Source organism: Taeniopygia guttata, chromosome 5 (assembly GCF_048771995.1).
Source record: "Taeniopygia guttata chromosome 5, bTaeGut7.mat, whole genome shotgun sequence".
Taxonomy (NCBI): domain Eukaryota; kingdom Metazoa; phylum Chordata; class Aves; order Passeriformes; family Estrildidae; genus Taeniopygia; species Taeniopygia guttata.
The window spans coordinates 6637733-6659708 of NC_133030.1; the positions used below are offsets into that span (position 1 = coordinate 6637733).

General features: G+C 39.2%; 1 protein-coding gene across 2 annotated transcripts in view; it reads left to right on the forward strand.

Annotated features, from left to right (window-relative positions):
• PRMT3 (protein arginine methyltransferase 3) overlaps positions 1–15470 on the forward strand; it is a 56565-nt gene extending 41095 nt beyond the window's left edge. For both annotated transcript variants that reach the window (XM_002187322.6, XM_072929492.1), the window contains 3 exons: positions 5402–5452; positions 5644–5731; positions 14832–15470. In XM_002187322.6, the coding sequence (XP_002187358.5) occupies positions 5402–5452; positions 5644–5731; positions 14832–14941 (249 nt within the window). In that variant the 3' untranslated portion in view covers positions 14942–15470. The remainder of the gene's footprint in view (positions 1–5401; positions 5453–5643; positions 5732–14831) is intronic.
• Positions 15471–21976: the final 6506 nt, after the last annotated feature.

Sequence of the window (21976 nt, forward strand, 5' to 3'; positions counted from 1 at the left end):
AAAAAAAAAACAAGACGAAAAAGAATCCAAGGCAGTAGTTGTAAATCATCATTTAGAATTTGTGGGGAAGTTATTTGCTTGTTCCTTGTCTTTAGTTTGACTTGTAAAAATGATGTTTATTTTGACTTGTGAAAAAGATGTTTAATGAAAATCTGGCCAGCCCTGTATTTAATTTTCATATGCATGTGTCTGTGATTGCTTCTAGTATGCCACTTGTGGTATTTTTTTCTTATATTTTGCTGCATGTGATAAATTACACAACAAGAGGGGAGGACCAAATCTTACTTCAAGTTGTTGACACTGGAAGTCTCTTTCTTTGTAGTATTGCATATTTAATAGATGCTTGTGATTATTATAGCTGCTGCAATTTGGGATACTGTTCAAAAGTCAAATGAAAGGAAAATATTTTGAACTTCACTTTTACAGAAGTATTTCTCTGAAATGCACTTAAACATAAATAATTGTGCATTTCAACATAAACACCAACAAGTTACAAAAAGAAAGATGGGAAGGTATAAATTCCTTAAAAGAAGATAGTAAACAAACCCTCAATATTATAGCTAGCTTTTTGTTATCAGATATTTCAACTTTGATTTGTGTCAATTTTTAGATTTGTGAGATCTTGTTTTAAATACACAGGACTAGTGATTATAGCTAAAATTGAAGAAAGCATTGTGTGTGTGTGTGTGTGTGTGTACTTTATTTCTACCTTTTTTTTCCTTTGCCCAAACACATCAGTTTCTGAAGTGGTGCAGTGCTTACAGTAATACAGCTTGAGAGTGGTGGTGGTTGTTTTGGTTAGGGGTGTTTGGGGTGTGTTGAAACAGACTCGTGTGATGCTGTCAGGGATTTTAGTTTTGCAGAACTCTTTCAAGGAAGACTGAACCATTGGCTCAGTTGGTCAGAGCATGGTGCTCATAATGCTAAGGTTGAGGCATTCATTAATCCCATATGGGCCATGAGCTCAATGATCCTTACGTGTCCCTTGCAACCCAGAATATTCTGTGACTCCCACTGCTTCATGTAAAAGCACAAATTCTAATGGTTTATAGTAAGCTTTTTGCAAAACACTGAGAGGACAGATAATTAGAACTGTGTTCTGCCCTTGTATCTTTCAGTACTTTTCTGGAGGCATGCATAAAATTTTAGATGGAAAAAGAGCTTCAAGATCATTGAGTCTAACCTCTAACCCAGCACTTCTAAGTCCAGTACTAAACCATGTCCCCAGGTGCCACATTAACATGACTTAAATCCCTCCAGGGATGGTGACTCCACCGCTTTCCTGGTCAGTCTGTCCAACACCTGGCAGCCCTTTTGGTGAAGACATTTTCCTAATATCCAGTCTCAACTCCCTTGGTGCCACGTGAGGCCATTTTCTCAAGACCTCTTTTTAGGGAGTTGTAGAGTGTGAGAATGTCCCCTCTGAGCCTCCTTTTTTCCCGACTAAATCCCCCCAGCCCCCTCAGCTCATCCTCATCAGATTTGTGCTCCAGACCCTGCCCCAGCTCCATTCCTTCCTGTGGAGCCTCTCCAGTACCTCCAAGTCTTTCTTGTGTCATTTTGCAGTATCACCTGTGGGTTTTAGGAAGGCTCAGTGTGCTCTTTGTAAGGGGTCTGTAGATACCTGTGTCAGGATCTCTCGCTTGAGATCCCTTTGGCTTGGAGCAGACAAAAGATGACAAAATAGCTCAAAAGCAGAAAGATCTCAAAACACTGACAATATAATTAAAATTATAAGCATAGCATTGTGTTTGAATGAGCATATATGAATGTACATGAACTAGGACCATACAAAACAATCAGTTTCTTGAGAACAGCTGGTGAATTTAATACCACCTATAGGGTGTGTGTTCAGAAATAAAACTGAACTTCATTAAAATAATGTCTAATTTGGATAAATTGAGTGCCTTTCAGGATGATGTTACTGGCAGGCAACACATGAAATCTATCAAACAAAATCTCCCATATGAAATCAGGGAGAGGAAAAGAAGGCTGGATGTTACTGAGAGGCTTTGGCATAGAGTTGAGATGGATATTGTTCTCTGGATATTTGCAAATAACTGTTTCTGTTGAACAACAGCTTTAAACGTTTTCAGTTTCTTATTTTTAAACTGTAAGCCACAGGCTATGTGCATTGAAGTGGGGTATATTAATTCAGTGCTTTTTTGCTTTTTGTATTTCCTCAGCTGTAATTGGCTTATAGAATAGCTGTCATAGGGAATATTAGACAAATTTTGCAGGTGGTCAGTAACTACTGGGTTTGGTAGTAGACTTCTTATTTTCCCAAAGGTTTAAAATATGAGAGATAGAGATTGAACACACTGTTGGTAAAAACAAATTATACAGTTGTAACCAATTTCAGAAAGGAAATCATCAAACCAAGTCTGTGTGTGGTTGGTTCTTTTAGTTGGCTCAAAAACATTTTGAAAGTAATTAATGAAAGATATTCATTAGATTTCTCAATATGTTCTCAATTGCAATATGTGCTCTTACAGTTAGTTTTCAAAATGTCATTCAAGCTTTCCCCTCATTGTATTTAACATAAAAAATATAATTTCTGCTCAGCTAAACAGGGCTGGGGTTGTCTGGTGACACAACTCACCAGAGTGTGTGTTTCAGTTTTGGGGTGCTCCCACTGCCCATTTTTAACTGACAGAATTTTGAGGCATTCCCAGAGGTGTTCACAGGAGCATATCCTCAGGAACTTGAGCAATAATTTTTTCCTATTTTTGGTTTCTTTTGGCTCAATAGTTATTTCAGTGTTAAATATTGAAGAACACCTATCCATTTTAGAACATAACAAGAAGAAATTAATGAATCAATGTAGAGCTCTTGTTCTCTGTAATCCCTGGAGCTCTGATTAAGGTGATCTTTGTGATGCCTAATAATTATTTCTATTACTCTATTAGCTATTCAAATCGGTGTTTCATGTTGTTTCAGATGGGAAAACCACTGATATTGTAAAGAATAACATAGTTATTTATCTAATCATTTACAAAAGGTACAAATTCTGTTTCCCTTAACACAGGAGAGGCAGCAGGGAACACTTTCTTTGCTTGTAACTGAGTTTCTTTTCAGCCTGAACCTGACTCCAAAAATTAGTTCTCTGGAGCCTTTTCTCAGGGTAGCAGCATGTAGGATGTTTCTGTCACCTCTTTTTACCAAGTGTATGGATAATTGCCTCCACCTTAGCTAGGTCTGTCTGCCTGGAGCTCTTGGGTTTTGATCCAAGATGTAGCTTGATTGTCTCGTTTTCTCTGGAAGCCAGATTTTTTTTTCCCCCTCAATGTATTTTTGTTGTCACAACCTTGTTTTCCTGCAGTAATCATGTCCTAATTGTTATTTGTAAGTATACCAGCAGTATTGAGCTGATGGTTGAAAAATATTTTATATGACTTGGTAGATTTCTGACTAATGTCCAGAAAAGATTGTGCATCAATAAACAGAGTCTGATGGGTCAATAGAACTTTGTCAAAACCTTCTCAGTCTTTACTCAAAAGGCGTATTAGAGACAAGGCTTTAATTCACTTAGGAATGAGATTCTCAGACTGAGTGATAGGACCTTACTAAAGGGCTGGAGGAGTCACTGTTTCCACTGTCTGATGCCCATTTGTCATGAAGGACTGACTCTGTCAATTTGTTTTGTGCTCTGACTCTTCAGCCACATTGGAATTTGGTACTTGCCAGGCTTGTCTGGAGCGCCCTTTGTTGAAAAGCAGGTACTTTAGGATAGTTTTACTGGTTTAATGCAATTCATTGTGTTGGCAACATCTGTTTTGGGTTTAGACTACAGAGGAAAAATACCAGAATGACTTATTCATATTATATATTTCATAGTGATAAAACTCCATACCCTAATTTTGTAAACATGTTTTACTTTTTTTTCTGTCTCTGTCTTGTGTGAATCTATATGAAGGGTGTGCTATAGAAAGTGTCATTTTTAGGTTTTCGGAACAACCAGTTTCCTGGTCCTGGACTAGGAGAAGAACCCTGGTGCAGTAAGAGAGAGAGAGAGGTTACAATGGGTTGTTTGCTGTGAGTTCTCATGGAACAGGCTTGCCATCATTGCATTGGTACATACTTTCTTTGGATACAGCTGATTTGGGAGAGTTCCTTCCTCCCATGGCAGGGATGGAGAAGGACTCTCCATGAAGTTACCCAGATGAGTAACTTCAGCTCACTGTGGTCACTCTCTTTGGGTTATTTCTTCAAGCTGATGTGATAGAAAAGCACAACTGCCTTGGTACCAGGGTCTGATGTGCTTTAACCTTTTTACAGGACAAGAGGAAGCAAATAAAGGTGAGCATGGACAGGATTTCACAGGTGGAACTGAAGTGGATGTTTTATTAGCATCTTCTATTGTTTATTTGGGTTTCTGGGACTCTCACAAGTCATTTTCTTGTCAAGAAAGCAGTCCAGCTTTAAAAGACTGAGTGACTAATAGTGTCAATGTAGTGTTTTGTCTGTGAACATTTTATATCTAGTACTATTAGGAAGAAATTCTTCCCTGTGAGAGTGGTGTGGAACTGGCACAGGCTGTCCAGAGAAGCTGTAGCTGCCCCAGCTCAGGAAGTGTTCACAGTGAGGTTGGATGGGGCTGGAGCAACGTGGCTTGGTGGAAGTTGTCCCTGTCCGTAGCACAGGGGTTGGAACAAGATCTTTTAGGCTCCTTCCAACCCAAACTAGTCTGTGATTTCTTCTCCTATTCTAACTGGAAGAAAAGTCCCACTAATGAATTAGACACTGAAGAGAGAGGCTCTTGAGGCTGGGAGTAGGATGGCAGGAGGGACAGAGAAGGAATATATGGAGAGTTACTGTTAGAATCTGTTAGCTGTTGGAAGGGCCAGCAGGAAGCATTTGTGCATGTTTTTCCTTATCTGTGTGTGTAGTAGAGGAAGAAAAGGATTCCCTGCCTGGGTGTGCTCTGACTCTGTTCACAGGGGGCTTCTGTGGAAATTCCTGTTTAGCCACACAGCGAGTGAACAAACCATGCAGAATCTCTCGTGGGAGGGATACTTGATATGTGCTTACTGAGGGTCATGGACAAGGACTGAGTTTTGTGCTTGCACATCTGAAAGGCTGTTTTCTCATATATGATTCTGCTTGCAGTTAAGGTGTGTGGGTTGTCCTGGAAATTCATGCTAAAATCTGATGTGTAATAAAATGCAGTTACAGTGGGCTGAATAGTCTCAAGTAGAGCAAAGGTGTAATGGCAGCTTTTTTTTTTTTTTTACCTAGGATTTCTAGCATACTTGAAAGTGTAAATATAAGCTTGTTCCTCTTGATAAACACTTGAAAAGAAGTAGAAATTCCAGTAAATGCATATATGAATTACAGAATTTTTCTTGAGTGTCACTGTAATTACTTTATCGTATTTACATTTTCACCTCTTTTTTTATAGGCAATTGCTGGTTACTTTGACGTATTTTTTGAGAAGAACTGCCACAACAAGGTGAGTATTTGGGGTTTTGCATTTTAAAAATGTCTTTGAGAGATGAGGATTTTATTTTGTGTCAAGGTGTTTGGCAGTGAGTCTATTTTGGTGTAGCAAAGACTTCATATGCATTTGTTTGGTAATTGATTGATGTGGTGTGATATGAAAAAGATGATTTTTAATCAAACTCTTGAACTCTCCCATTGCAGGTCTTGTTTTCAACTGGTCCCCAGTGTACCAAAACACACTGGAAGCAGACAGTTTTTCTCCTGGAGAAGCCAATTCCTGTAGAAGCAGGTATATTTAAATTCAGTTGGGGTGCAACAATGGTTGTGTTACAGTGCTGTTACCATTAAATCTAGATATAAAATACTTCAAAAATTACATCAATGTCAAAAAGAACTAGTAAATAAATCTTCCAGCTGCTGTTGAAGGAATTTTTTTGTCTCATCAAACCAGAGAAGTATCTGTGTACAAAATTCTGGTTTAAAATTGCACATAAATGTATGCATAAGTATCTTGTAAGTGGGCATGTATCTTACACTTGTATAGCTGCATACAGGAATTTTGGTGAGAAAAGTTCTGTATCAAAGCATTTCTGATGCAGAAAGTTTTAAGAAACAGAAAACCGCTATTGAGATTCTCTTAATTTTGACATTACTGATATTCTGAAGTACTAAATTTGTCAGGTGATTGCACAGGATTCCTTGTCGCCCTCCTGAACTGTCCTGTATTTAAACGGATCATGAATATACGCATAGGTTGTATCTACCACAGTGGGGTTACTCTGTAAAATGAAAAGAGTTTATAGAACTCACAGCCATGAAGCTGAAGTATTGAAAGAGGTTTGCTTGATACACTGTAAATTTTATAAAATGGTTAAGTACCGTAATAAGTTTCACCTTGAATTTGATGCAGGTAGAAGGGTTTTCATTGTCATCAGGGATAAGCAAATTTCAGATGATAAACTGTTGAGGTGAGGCTTTGAAGACTATCAAGTGATGCTTGTTAGTGGTTTAATTAGTTCTATTCTTGAAGTCTTAGAAGCACATTTTGTACAAGTAGTCAAATATTCCTTTATAGACACAAGTATATCCATGACCCTGATGGAATGGTCATGTGAGAGGATGAGCATGCAACAGATGAACAGGTCTTAACCTCTTACTCCTGCAGAACTTTCTTTCAGACTCTCACAGACTCTTTACAGTCCAAGGAAATGAAGCAGTTACATTTTTATTTATGTTATTTTATTTGTGTTCATTTGGCCACCAGATATTTACTCCCCACTGTTGAACTCTGACCCAGGGATGAATCAGTTGTCTTTGAGAGCCCCTTTTCTTTACAGACTAGCAGGACCAAAGGAGGAGCCTCAGAATGGGGCTCATTTCTGCTGGGCAGTTAATAAACTCATGGTTAATGTGTGGCCCTGACCTGAGCAGTTTGTAAAACGATCAGGCATACTGGGGGAAAAGCATAGAAAAAGTTGTGTGGATGCTTCTGCACTCAGTTGAACTGCTTTTGCAGTTGCCTCTTCCAGCTACCAGGCACGACAACCTTTTACCAGGAGCTTCTTTCCTAGAGGCACTGAGGTTTGTGATATCTGACAAATCACTTCTGTCTTTCATGCTTTGACTTTCTATTCTTAAACAATTTTTATTTGCAATTTCTGAAGCCCTGTCACTTCTTGGGGTGCACCTGTGCTTTGGTGCATTCGTACTTGGCTTGTGTTCTCTTCAGATTCTCTTTCTAGACAAGGCTGACTAAGATCTCCTTGCTGCTACTCATTAAATCTCAATGTCATAGAGCGAATTTTTAAAAAGTGCAATGACATTTATTAAAATATGCACATTATTTCATATTACAGAGATCATTTGACATTATTCAACTGTGTGAAATTACTGGGAGGTGTGCCTCAGCCCGGAGTTCTGGTCTAGGTGTGGTGACTTTCTGAAGGCAGCTGCAGAAGCAGTGTGCTCTGGTTGTATGAGCACAACCAACTTGACCTTCAAGATTACTTGTGCTGTAACTCCTTCCTTCCTTTTTATTAGCTCATATTTCTTAACATTATTCCCATAACAAATCTTGTTACAGCCATGTTTCTCTTTCTTTCTGCCTGTCTCCTCTTTGTAATTACTTGAGTTCCCCTTGCCCATTCTCTGTGGTTTTAATTCTTACATGAAATTACCACTTAAATCTAGGATTGTCTGCCTTTTGCTTCTAGTGATCAAGAAGCTTGAGAGAAACTCCTGATGTAATTTCCTTTCCTTTTGTAATCCCAGTCTTAATTTCTGTGGGATATTTGTTGGTCATTGATGACATAAACTCATCAAGCAGAAGGTGCTTCCTGATACTTGTATAGTAATGTATGTTAATTTACCTGATTTTTCTGGAAAAACTATTCCCTCTCTTGGTCTCTTGACTTTGATCCTTCTCCTTCATTGTTCTAAAAATCTTTCTCCTCAAGACATGTTGTTATAAGTACAGATTTCCCTATCTTCCTTTTTAATATTCTTCTCTTTGTCTAAATAGTGACTTGAATATTCATCTTGATAATTTGTGGTTTGCCAAATTTTTTTGTTTCTTCAGTCTTACCATTTTCTCAACTAAACAAACTCCTCAAGCTCATTTTGCAGTGTATTTCAATGTGCACTTCCAGCTGTTTCTCTTGTCCCACTTGTTAATGAATTAGCACTTCTTGTTGCCACTTCTCATTCAGCCTGGCGTGTTGAACCACTCCACTCTGAGTGCACTGAGCTTTTGGGGAAGCCTTGTCTTCAGAAGGGCTTTCCTCAATGCAAGTGAATTCGAGGCAAAAGTAACTGTATTAAACATATTTACATCTTTTGAAGCCTTTCCATCAATCCCTGTGTTTACTGGTATTCATCAGGCCTCTGTATAAATTCTTACATTCAGAAATACATTATGGCAATTGGAGAAACATCAAAAAAGATGCACTTTTGACTAAATATATTTATAGAATCATTAAGGTTGGAAAAGACCTTTAGGATCATTGAGTCAAGTCATCAGCCCAGCACTTCCAAGGACACCACTAAACCATGTCACTGGGTGACACATCTACAGTTCCCTGGGCAGCTGTTCCAGTACTTCACAGCCCTTTCCATGAGGAATTTTTTCCTAATGTCCAATCTAAACCTCCCTTGGTGCAACTTGAGACCGTTTCCTCTTGTCCTGTTGCTCATTACCTGGAAGAAGACCAACTCCCAGCTGTCTACAAGCTCCTTGCAGGGAACTGTAGAGAGCCAGGAGGCTGTAGAGAGCCCTGAGCCCTGTTTTCTTTAGGTTGGGCCCCTCCAAGCTCCCTCAGCCACTTCTCATCAGACTTGTGCTCCAGCGCCTGCTCCAGCTCAATTCTCTTCTCTGGACACACTCCAGCACCTCCAAGTCTTTCTTGTAGTGAGGGGCCAAAAACTGACCCCAGGATTCAAGGTGGGTAATGCCTCAGCAGTGCCCAGAACAGATCACTGCCCTGGTCCTGCTGGCCACACTACTGCAGATCCAAGCCACAATGCCGTTGGTCAAGAGAAACTCTTTTTCCTAGTATTGGAAAATAAACAGAAATAATTCATTTTGAGTCTTAAAATAATCTGACCAGTGTTACGGTTTGCTTGTAGCTTTTTAATAGGTTGTGAAAGAAGAATTTGCTAGTGGAAAACACATTTAAAATGTTTTCTTGTTTTGAAAGCAGTGGCTGTTTTTCCTCAGTGAAGAAAAATGGTTCCCTCAGATTTTTTGTTCTGAGTAAAATAATAAGGCTGACTACAAGTCCCTTATCAGATGCTTTATAGCTTTTGGGGCCATGTCTGGAGTGGTTATAAAGCACTGATTGTATTTGATTTTGCTCTGTAAAAGAGGTTGAGTTTTCAGATATCCAAACCTGCTGGGTATTTAACTGGAAAATGCTCCTTTATGCCATGGGAAAATTGTTTTGTTCTGCAGTGTGAACTAGCTAATTTTCTCAGCTGTTTGATGCCATGGTATTTGTTGTAAAAATAGATCTATTTTCTCAGCCATAAAAAGGACTGAATGTTTTGATCTATTCTAATGATAGCAGAATCAAGCAGTTGCAAGCCAAAGGATGGTTCTTGGAGCTCATCCTCCCTCCTTTGCAGATCCTGCTGCAGCCTGCACTCCATGTACCATGTTTGTACATCTCTGGGATGAAATGGGAGAGGTTAATTTTTGGTCCAAAGGTCTGGGCAGTGAGACAATAAAATCTACACCTAATTAATACTGATTATTTGCTGCTGAGTTTCAGCTTGATACCTGTGGTAGGTAGCTTTGTATGTAATGGATGTATGCAAATTAATATCTTTAATGGCCAATTTCTGTTCACTTCATTTAGATATAATGTGTGAGTGGGGGATAGCTTCTTACTACTCATGTGTTCTGAAAAACCAGTTTTCTTCCTCATGGGCTGTGACAAGAGTCTTGAAACTGATTTTCAGTCAAGTGTCAGCATGTTGGATATGCTTTAACTGTTTAGCAAGCAATTAAAGAAACTGGAGAAAGAAGCAATATATCCTGAGTTTTCTCAGACAAAACAGTGATGTATTGTAGACTCCCTACAGAGTACAAACCTTCTCTTAGAGCCCTTTTAATAGCTTGAACATGTCTTTATTTTGAAGATTGAAATTGAGATGCCAAAGCATTATCTTTTTCTCCTTAGTGGTCCAAAAATGAGTCGCTTCCTTTTGTTGTTGTTGAAATATTCCTGCTAAGCAAACAAAAAATTACATCATTCTCATTTGGTCATCTCAAGAATTTACTAAATAATCTCAAGAATTTACTAAATAAATCAAATGCTTACAACAATTATTTTAAAGGGCCCTCAGAATCTTTTCAGTAACGATGCATTAAGTTAAAACCCAGCTCTGTACGCAGGCAAATTCTATTAGCAATAAAACAGCCTATTGTCAACGTTGTGTGCTCTTGATATTGCCTTGCAGTGAAAATAAAACCTTGATTTGTTTTTCTATGGTATTAAAGGGGCTAGCACAGCAAAGCTGGAGCAAAACTCACATGACTAAGCTCTTGTAAAATCCTTGATTATCTTTAGCTCCCTAGTCTCTGTAATTGGAAAGCTGTTTGTAAATTTACAAACTGAAAGAATGTTGATTTGTCTACTTAGACAGCACTATTAAAAGTACGAAAACAACACTGGCACGATTAATCTGTCTGAATGTTTTGATGCTATACTGAAATACTTCAATATTGTGCATCCCAGTTGGATAATTTGGCTCCTAATTAAGATTTTAATGTCTGTTTTGCCTGTCTACAGCTGCAACATAGTGTCTATAGAAATCTGTTTTGTTTATTTACAAGTGGCACCTCCAAAAATGATGCTGGCTTTTAAAATGTAGTAAATGTTAAAACCTGAATTTTGAGGTCACACTAAGTCTGGCAAGTCTTAATGTTGTATTTATCAAAATCTCCATTATAACATGATCATGCTGACTTTTCAGGAACAGTTTTAGGTGTGTGTTTCAGGACACTAAATTGAGAGAGTCTCTTCTCACGGCTGTTCTGTCTCACTGAAATATAATACAAATCCATATTTAGACAGGAAAGCTTGGATGGACTGCTGACACAGATGTGCTATTCTGGATGCCTCCTTTTGCAAGTTCTTTAGCTGCAAGGAATATGGTTCAAACAGCAACAACAGGCTGGCTTTCTCAGAATTTTGTCACACTGCTGAGAGAAAGCTTGGGACAAGGCTATACAGTTTAGAATCTCCACTACAACAAGCGGTGAATTAAGCTAGTTCTAGGTGAGTGAGTTTGGCCACTGCAGCTCTCCATTGTGGAGGAGCTGGCTTTCATCATTCCCTGTGGCAGCTCCTTGTGGTGCCTGAGCTGTCTGGGAGTCTGTAGTGCACACGTTACCTTAAGCACCCACACAAGCCTGGCTTGCCTCACTCAGCTGGCAAGGCAGACTTTTCTTTGTAGCAGCCTCATTCCTGGGTTGTCTTGAGCAGTTGAAAAGTGTCAATTTGGTATAAAAAGACCTCAGAGAATATACTCAGAGCATGCATGGAGAAGACAGACCCTCAGGATAGTTTCAGCAGAGGGTGAACAGCAGTCCAACAGAAGGAGATGGCAAACAATTGATTGGAGTAGCCAGCCCAGAAGAAGGGTGTCACAGGTCAGTGGATGATACCAAAAGGCAGTGGCTGCTGTTCAGAACAGAAACCGCTTGTTGGATCATACTGATCTGGAGATTCAGTAGGAGAAGTGGTCAGAGGGGAAGGTGGCAGTCTGTGCACAGCTGCAGGTGCCTGCACTTTAAGAGGATGAATGGGAAGATTAAGGATAAGTTCCTGAGTTTAAGGGAAATGCTCTTGGTCCCACCACAAACTGTTTCAGTCTTTCCTTGTTTTCCATTGTCAGAAGATAGGTGGTATATAGAAACCATTGTCTACCCAGAGTAATGCTTTTGATACTTCCTGTTTTTTCTGTTGCAAGCTAGAAGTCAGCATTGCATTAGATAATGGGTGCAGTTATTTAAACTAGATCATGTTTAAATTGTCAGCTTCCAGCAAGTACAACCTTGCTGTGCAGTGTGGTATCAAATCGTGCTGGTTTGTGACTGGGAAGGCACTAACCCCCCCAGTGGCTCTTTATAGTGTAGGGGATTTTAGAGGTACTTTTCACCAGCAGTGCAGTAGTTTAAGTGCGTTTAGCCCAAAGCCCACTGCAGTTTTCTAGCAGCTCTCTGAAACAGTTCCAGTGAGCTCTTTCATAAGATTCTTAGATTTTAATGGTGTTCAGAATAAATACTGGTTTGAGTCCTGTGTTCTTACTTGGCCCACTGTTAGCTTCATAAAACTCTTCCAAGGAAAATGAAGAAGGAAACCTGAAAGACCCTGATTGCTGGTTGCCTTTGGTAACTCTTTTGAGTCTTTTTTGGGATCAGAGAGGGAGGAGACACCGAGTTGTGTTGAAAGACAGGGTAGTTCTTCACATTACAAGCTCATTGCCATGGGTCAGTCCAAGCTTTAAGTGGATGTTATGGCTATGCAAGCAAGGGACTGTGTAGAATCTTTGGTTTTGATCAAATCTTTTATGGACTGAACAAACATGGTTTGTTGGGCCTGAACACTCTTGATGATGGAGGATCTCTGCGCTGAGAGATACCTTGGCTCACAGACTGCAGGCTGGCCCCGTGTGTGATTGTATGGCACAGGCATAAGTGACAGATGCAATTGCTTACAGTTTTACTGGTGGTAAAAGTCAGAATCAAAAGAAACTGGTTCAAGTGTCAGAGCACCAGTACTGCAGAGCCTGCAATCAGACATGCAGGGAGTCAGGATGGACATAGGGATGTCTTCTTTCTTGTACTAGCCAAACTTACACAGCACTGAATTCTTCTGCTTTTTCCGTTTGGGGGAAAATTTCAAGCCTCCCTGGGGGATAATAAAAATGCAGGGAGGGGATGGTAATGGATTCAGTTTTGTCCTAATCAAACTGCAGTGGCACTGTGTGGTTTGCTTGCATTCAGCTGAACGTGATAAGAGCAAGGTGATGCAGCTGAGTCCCAGAGATGGCTTCCTCCAGGCAGCTCCTAGGACAGAGAATGGGGGAAAACATCCGTCATTTTCTATCTACATGACATTGATTAATTGTTCAGAATTGCCTTTCAGTTACTGCTGTTGTTCGCTTCAGGCCTCGGAAAACGCTGCTCAGAAAAGCACGTTTAATGTGGCTGCAGCATGAGGAATAGCTGGGGAAAATGAATGGATTGCTTTGTTTCATTAACTGTCTTTACAAACAGAATCTGAAGGTTCTGTTCTCTGAAGTCAGCTATTTATGAAATTATATTTAAGTTTTTGCTTCATTTTTATTGCTTTGTATTAATGTTCTAAATGGAAAGATTGAAGTGTGGATTAATTGAAATAATGGAATTTTAGCTTACTGAGGCTCTTTAGTCTTACTGAATTGTAATCGCAGCATGTTAAAATAAACCAAATAGGTAATTTTGTGGCAGGTTTGAAAATCTGTGTGTTCAAATCAGGTTAAATTTCCTAGCTGGAGTGAGACTGTAATGCCTTTTTTCTTTATCTTGTCCTTCTCTCCGGCAAACCTTTCTGTGTTTAAATATTCTGTGAAACCATTTTCACAATTCTCTGGGAGTTTCATTGTGTTATGTCAGTAATTTGGTTCCCAATAACAAAGCTGCACAGGAGTTGTAGTAGAATCTCCAGCTAACTGTTACATGATGAAAAAAACCCCAAAATGATAAAAAAATATTTTTCTTCTGATCCTTGGTACTACAATTATTCTTGTAGATAAGCCTTCTTTGATATTTATACTGCAACCTTTAACAAAATGTCCTGCAATTATAATTTATAACTTGGACTTTCTGTCAGTTTACTGTTTGTGGATGCAACTGAGAATTGTGCCAAATGGAGACCTCCAAATGCTTCCTGAATTTGAAATCAGCTTAGTTTTGAAGTTGATATTTGTTTTGGTTTTTTTGTTTTTGTTTTTTTTTTTTTTTCTTTGCAATAAGAAAGCTTTTTAACAGGATATTAACAGTGGCTTTTAAAATCACAGTGAGTAATGAGCAGCTGGAAAATACCTTGGATCCAGTGAGATAGAAAAGCAGCACCAGTGGATGTTGCTGATGTGAGCGATGAAGGTGAATGAGGCAAGGGAGGTCTGATGGAAGAGTAGCAGGGAGCTTCCTGCAGTAGATTGGGATCACGGCCTGCTGTAATGTGCTCTGCAAAATCCTCTGTGAGGATGTGGACTTCCTAAATGTACACATTTACAAATGTATGTGTTTATATTTTGTGGGTTGCATATTCCTAATTTACAAATATTCCTTAAATCAAAGGTCTTAGTAAGGACTGAAAAGAAATTGAGATTAGGTTTTTTTCCTTCTGTGTAAAAGCATTTGCTCTGGGTGTAACTGGAGGACATACCTATCAACTGGTATGACACTGACACTTTGTAAAACAAAACCTGCAATTAATAATATATATACTTGAAATGCCACATAGATTTCTGTGGTAGTTTCCTGTCAGATTAAAAAAAATACCTGGTCAGAATATAAATGAAATGCAATGCAAATACAGAGCACATGGCCCATACAGCAGGGAGGGAATATGCTTTAGTGACTTCATGTTTGTAGTCCAAGATGGTGAATATATCCAAGGGGTACAGTGGTTTTCCCCAGGCTCTTCTCCAGGTTTAACTGCAGTTAAGTTTGACTTACGTTTGTTGTCAAGAGCTTTGAAAACTTGAACTTCTGTAAACTTCTAAAATTCTCATTTATTTGGAACGGCTTCACGTGCAACATGGATGCAATGCATCTTTGCTGTTACTGTGAGTGATTCAATACTGTAACCAGAGCAATTCCTTCTTGTTTTTTTCAGGAGAGGCCCTGAGAGGAAAGATCACAGTCCGCAAAAACAGAAAGGATCCGCGGTCCCTCTTCATCACCCTCTCAGTGAAGGACACCCAGCAGACGTACAGCCTTCAGTGAAACTCTGTCCATGGCTGGGAGGGGCTTCATCCAAATGCTGCATTTGACTGCTGATAGCTGTTCTGGAATATCCAAAAATAGCAAACTCTTGGGTTTATGTGTGTGTGTGCACACAAGAATATGGAAAAGTTTCCTAGAGCTGAGATTTACAACAAAATCAGATCCTGCTTCTTCACGTGGTGTGAGGAAAGCAAGAAAGATTGGTTTGGGTTACCTGAGACTTGCTAGGTGAGAAAAAATAAGCCTGAAATCTTCCTGTAAGGAACAATAAATATGATCTCTCAATAATGTTTTATTTTTCCACTGGCAAAATCCTTGTATAGTATTTTTTCATGAAAGAAGCAGCTTAGTCATGTGTCAGTGCACCTCAACAGTAGCTGGAAAATCCCAATGGGAATAATTTTTGAATTCCAGCTGCAAGATTGTGGCAACAAAGACAGTATTTTTACTACACTTCTGCAGTTTAAAAGTTGTACACATTTCAGTTACATTTGTCTAAATAAATGACCCCAGTGTGATATATAATGCAGTTGCTGCTTTCCTTGTTTCTGTGTAATTGGAAATTCTGTCTATCCTGTGATGGCTCATTTATTTGTGCCTACTGTTTTTTCTCTACTAACCTGTGGGGGTGTAGGTGGATGGAAGTGTGTGTCTTAGCAGCTTTAGGAAAAACACAGCTAACAAAAAGCAGTTGCTGGAAGGGTGGGTATGGTTTGGCTTCTTACAGAAACACTGGACACTCAAGGGTTGACTGTTCAAGGGAGGGGGGTGTGCATGTAGGTGTTCATTTTAATTCCCTTTAGGTTCCCTAAATGTCCTGATTAGCATATGGATGTTCAAGAGCTCAGCTCACATAAAAGGAATGCTCAGGTACGGATTTTAGATCCCACAGTTTATGCAAATGAGACTGCACACAGTTCTTAAATTCTGTCTCTTTTCAGAATAGGCTTTGCTATAAAAAACTTCATTAAAAATGAGACAATTGCACACACAGAAAAGTCAAAGCTGTAAGTTTTATTTCCCAGTTGTATCTTAGAAGTGTGAATGCTCTGCAGTGATAAACACGTGTGAGTCTCTGTGAGCTGCTATCACTTCTCTAGCTTGGTAACATATCCTTTTTGGTCTTGTTCAAGGCCCCTCCAATCTGAATTTTTTTTATACTTCTGCAGATTCTGTGTTTGTGTAAATGTTTCTGTAGAAGGCAAGAAGAGAAGAAAAAGAATGCACAGGGAGAGCAGTGCAAAGCCCAGTAGAGAGTTTGTGTAGCCTTGGGTTGCAGGGCTAAAAGTTAAAAGAAGCTTGAAAATGTGTAAATGCTATTTTTAAATAAATAAATAAACACATAAAACCCCCCAGAGACCAACTCTGCCAAGAACTGGGGATTTGGTATTATCTAGCCAGAAGGAAAATAGTCTGAAAAAATTTCCATTAATGTAAAGCCTGAGGAGGGTCATTTAATAACAGCACTGGATTTTCAAAGAACTAAAATATACAAGTGGCCATTGATCTAATGGTAACTGTCTTACAGCATCCTGTGGAAATAACCCATCAATTATAGGGGGCTTTTTTTCAGTCTAGCAGTTAATTAATATGAGATTAATCTGACAGCACAATGAGTTATTTACATTTCCTACTTGTAACTCTAAGAATTAAATATTGTAGGAAACAGGATCAATAAATACTCACTTAAAGAGATTCTAATGATTGAATCTGAGGCAGAAAAGTGGAAAGTAGCTATTTGGAGTAGAAATGGCCTTGGATTTGTCCAGTGAGAGATAATAATCCGTCATACAAATGTGATCCTTTATTCTACTGCACATGGTCAATGTGGCCAAAGATGCAAATAATCTGTAGCTGAATTAAAAACAAGTAAGTAAATAAATTTAAAAATTGTGTGGGGATGGCTGGTATTCTGCATAGTTCATGGAAACATTTCTTTTTCCAGGTGGTAGGAACAACTTGTTCATCAGTCATTGGTGTAAGCAGTAAGGGATGCAGATGCAGTAAGATAGATAAAGACAAAGGGTTGTTGTGGCAGGCACATTCTTCTCTCTGTTAGGATTTTTCATAGAGTAGCACAGAGAGAAGAAAGAGAAAACAATTTCTGTTTCTGCTCCTTGTTTTTCCCATGTGGAATGAGTTTGGAGAATTGCTTACCTGGAGGGATTGCTTGGTTGGATTCTGGTGAGGATTGTTTGAGCCTGATGGCCAATCCAACCCACCTGGGGCTGGGCTCTCAAGAGTTGTGAGTTAGATATGGTAGTTAGAAAAAGTAGGTTTGCAGTTTTAGTATCTCCTTTAAATAGTATATTAATGTATTATAGTATAGTTATAATAAAGAAATCATTCATCCTTCTGAACTGGAGTCAGACATTATCATTTCTTCCCACTGCATTTACAATAGGTTGTCACAGGCTTTGAAAAGTATGAATAAGTTGTTGTTGCTAATGGAGAACTGCCAAAGCACATTAAAAAATCTGATTGGGTCGGTGACATATATCTGGGAGGATATTAAAAAAAAATCCTATAAAGAAAATATAAATCCTAATTATTTCAGCTCAGTTGTCAGATGTGTGAAGAAACACAAGATGGAATTATGATACCTTCCCTAATGTGTAGTTTCATGCATAAACAAAGTCTTTGCTTTGACATCAGAAAATTAAGGACCCTTAATTCACTTTATAAATTCATTTTGTGAAACTTGCACTCAGCAAAGAGCAGATTAATACAGGGGTGTAAAGTCATGTCTGTTTTCCAAGAGGATACAATTTGCCTGACCCAAATTGCAGGTGGCAACTACAAATTTAATGGCAAAGTATCTTCATTTGCAAAACCATTTGCATGGTAGGTATTAGCAGTGTCATGTAAGTTTGTATTTGGGAGTGGGTTTTGGGCATTCAGGGTTGTTTTATTTGGAAAATATGTTTTTGCCATACTTAGTTACGAAGTCCAGCACTTCTAAAGAACATTGCATGGACAGAAGTTTTTAATGTTTAATCCCATAGTTAACCTTTTTCTCAAGGAGTGTTCTTTACCAGTAGTTCTCAATCTCTATTCATGCTGAAGCAATTTGCTTGATACTTAGCCCAAAGTCAGAGGAGCTAAGATGGACCACGATTCATAAAAGTTCTTTTAATATTCAGATAAAACCTGCCAACCAAAAAGGTTGGCCTGCCTTCTACTTCAAATTTGTGCCCAAAGTCTGTGTACTTGAAGATCAATAACCCACCTGCAAATTATATGGATGCTCACAGCTCTACTTCTTATTTAGATGTTAATGGTATGTTAGTTCTTGGGTTTTTCTTAATCATCTTGTCTTCTGCAGTGCTTTTATTTGTTTTTTTAAGCTGTAAAATTATCTTGCTGCTTCTACCCATCAGAGAGCAGCTAAGCAAGACTGACAAGCTTGGAAGCTTCTGGTCCTTGGTTACTGAATGACTCTTCAGTGAGCACCATGCTGGGGTCCTCTTAATAGGATTTTTGTGTGTACACCTCAGTTTGACCTTCTAAGTCTGTCCTGTGGGGTGTGCTGTAATGAGACAGCTCCAGCTTCTGTGATCCAGAGAACAGCAAAGCCCCAATTTCAAATAAAGCCCTACAGAGGATTTGGAGAGCTGGTTTGGGAGATACAGCTCCGAACTAAAAATGCAGGCTGCTAGCGAGGTTTGAAGAGTTTTATTTCAAGGATGTTTCTCTGCTCTCTGTTTAATAGTGCCTGAAGTTCCCAGGAGTAATGACTCTTAGCATTTTCTGTCCCTGGCTGAAATTATCTGAAGGAAAAATTATAGAAGTGTGTCTTCCCCGAGGTTTGTGGAATGACACATCCTGGCTCTGGCTGGCTGGAAGAGGTGGGAGGGGGATTTGGGAGATCAAGTGTTGAAAGTAAAGGTTTGTGTGAAGACTAAAGTGCTGATTTTATTTTTAGAAACCAGGTTTTGAAGTACAATTTGCTACTGCTTTTACTGTGTGGATTAACTGCATAGTAACAGCTTTTAGGAGTTTTCAAAGGCAACCAAAAATAACGTCATGGGTATAGAACTGAATACACAAACTTTGAAAGTAATGGCACAGACATTTTACATTATTTTCTTTTTCCAGGCGTTTAACATTGACAGATGTTAAAGCTAGAGAAGTAGTGACATCTAATTAAAAGACAACTTACTACAGGGAAAGGGAAATTAGAGAGAAAATCTGGTTTTTAATGTTATGAGCACTGCAGAGAAATATGCAGAAGGACTTACATGGTTAAATAGGTGTAGAAAACATCCAGAGTTGCTTTTATATAACTGGACAAAAACCTGAAGATGGTTCAGTCCTTCCAGTTTAGTAATAAAGTTTCAACACATACTGTTTGATACCATTTTTGACCTTACATTAAATTCATGAGTTGATAATTAACTTCACAGGGAAAAGTGGGATTGGTAAATACTAATTTAATGATATTGTTAAGCAGCAAAGAGAGAAGGAGAAGCCTTCCTGCTGGTGAGGTACCGTGCACACAGGAATTATTAATAGGCTATTTTAAAAGCTCATGCATTTTCAGCACCTGAATGTAACGTGTAAATGTCTGTTCCCTGGTGCCTACCAATTGGCTCATAGTTTTTACCTGCTTTGCTAATTCCCATATATCAAAATAGAAACAAACTTCATTTCTATCCCTTTCTGAATGGCTAGGGTGTTACTGGGTTTCTTTGGATTCCTGATGCCTTCAGGTTCCAGAGCTCTCTAAACTCCTTCATGGTAAATGAAAAGACCTCGCTCATCCCACAGAAAACCTCGACCATGAAACAATCAATTTCTGGATTTATAACATTCCTCTTGCTGTTCCTCTAACAATTAACCAAAGTAAAATAAAAGACTCTTAATGACAGTGATAACAAATTAAAGAGGAATAAAGCTTACTCAACATGTTAATTCTATTTTCCACTTGGGTACTACTCAAAACATCAGTGCAAATAGAGTGAGAGCAAATATGTCCCTTGGAAAGCAAACTGGCTGAAGTTAGCCTTTCACAAGTAAGAACTACTACCCAAACAAAATTACTCTCCTTAGATTCAACTGGCAGATGCCAAAATAATTCCCCTTCACATGGTGATTTGAGAGCCTTTTCAAATTATTTTGTTTTCTTCCAAGGAAAAATAAATGAAATGGGATACCCATTTTTCAGGGTTTTTATTCTTACCTTTCTGGCCTCGTGATAGATGATCCCTTCCTATACAAAAGAAGGAGTGGATTTTTCCAAAGTGGCTGGCATTAACTGAGAGAAATCTCATCTGCACCCCAGAGAAATGTGCACTGAGGAGCAAGGTGTGAGTGATTCAAAGTGCTTAGAGGATACCCACATCTGGGAAATCACCACTGGTGAAAACCCTTCTAGTGGATATGATGCCAGTGCTACTGGAATACAATCTGTGCCAGGTGTGCTCCTCTTGGGATCACTGCACCCGGCTTAATTGGTTTACTACTTGAGCAGGTGATATTCATAGACTAGAATTAAAAATCAACAAATAAACAAACAAAAATCTGTAAAATTTACATCGTTCATTGTTCTGGTGTGAAAGCAAAACCAGTGAGAGACTCCAAGTCAGAAATACAATGTATTAGGAAAAGGGGAAAAGAAAACAAAATTAATGCAATAATACAAGAGGAAAACCACAGACAGAGTCAGAACACAACCTGGCACCCCTTTGGTCAGAGTGTTGGTAGCAGTCCGAATTGGAGTGGCTGCAGTCCTCCTGGAGTGGCAGATGTGGTTCTGTAGAAGGGTGTAGTCTTCCTTTGAAGATCCCATGGAAAAACCCAGCTGTTCCTCTTGGAAAAGGCTGAGTCTGGTGTCCCAAAAACTCAAGATCTTATCCAGGTAGGAATGCTTGGCTCCTCCCTCTGGCCAGAGTATCTCCCAGTGGGATGCTGTGACTTTTATCAGCCATGCAGGGACATTCAGTAACAGCAGATTTCTCCCCAGAGGGAGAATTGGTTTGTGGAAGAGATAAAGAAAACTGCCCAATTAACAGAAGATAACTGCCCCACCTCCAACAGGTGGCAAATAGAATACATCTTGCCTTGCAATCCAGGACATTCATCCAGTGTTGTCCAAATAAATTAATATATATTGGCTTCACTCTTTAGAACCATCACTCTCTGTTTGCTGTACTTTTCATTATAAAGTTAATCTTGTTGAGAATTTTAGCTTTTGCTTCTATTTCCCTGAGTGTTGCAGATGGTGTGGATGAAAGAAAGAGCTCTAGGGAGGCAGGAGGAGCAATGACCTGCTGGGAGACACACCAGGAGACCCAAGGTCCTGGGAGGCACCAGGAGCTCCCTTGAAGCAGTGTTGATCCACTTTGGGTAACGATGGTTTAGCTAATTAAGCCTGGAATACAAGTAGAATTCAGTAAGTAGAACTGAATTTTGATTTAACCTTCTGATGGGTTATGCAAAGAGAGGAGCACTGAAAAGGGGGATTTTCTGAATAGTATTGACTCCTGTCACAGCACTGGACATTCTTGAAACCAAGGCTACTCAAGTGGAAAATTGGATATGAGGAGGAGGCCTTCTCTGTGACTCAGATGTTGAACTGTGCTGTACTGCTTGTTTGCAGTGGGAATTAATACAAAGCCTTGCACTGAGGAGAAAAAGCAGAGCAGAGTTAAGTTTCTTGCACTGATGTTAATTTTGGGAGCGTTGTGCCTTTAGAACAGTCACAGCCCTTTTGTTTGTGGAGACCCAAAATGGATTTGGCTTAGAGAGTAACAGACGATGTGTGGTGTCCCCAGAGGTAGAAATAAATAATGCTGTTACTATTGCTTTGCAGTGACTTTGACCACCTTTAGGGTGCCAGGTGACAGTGACCTGGGCTGAGCAGCCCAGGGGGGACAGGTATCCCCAATATTCCTAACTTCTCACCTGGAACAAACCAACATCCTTTGCAAATGACAGCAAACCACAGCAGGGAACGCTGCCAGCTGAGGAAAATGAGGAGAGGCTCTTTGGTTAACCAAGGCCATTTAATGTTGTCAAAAACAGAGGATATTA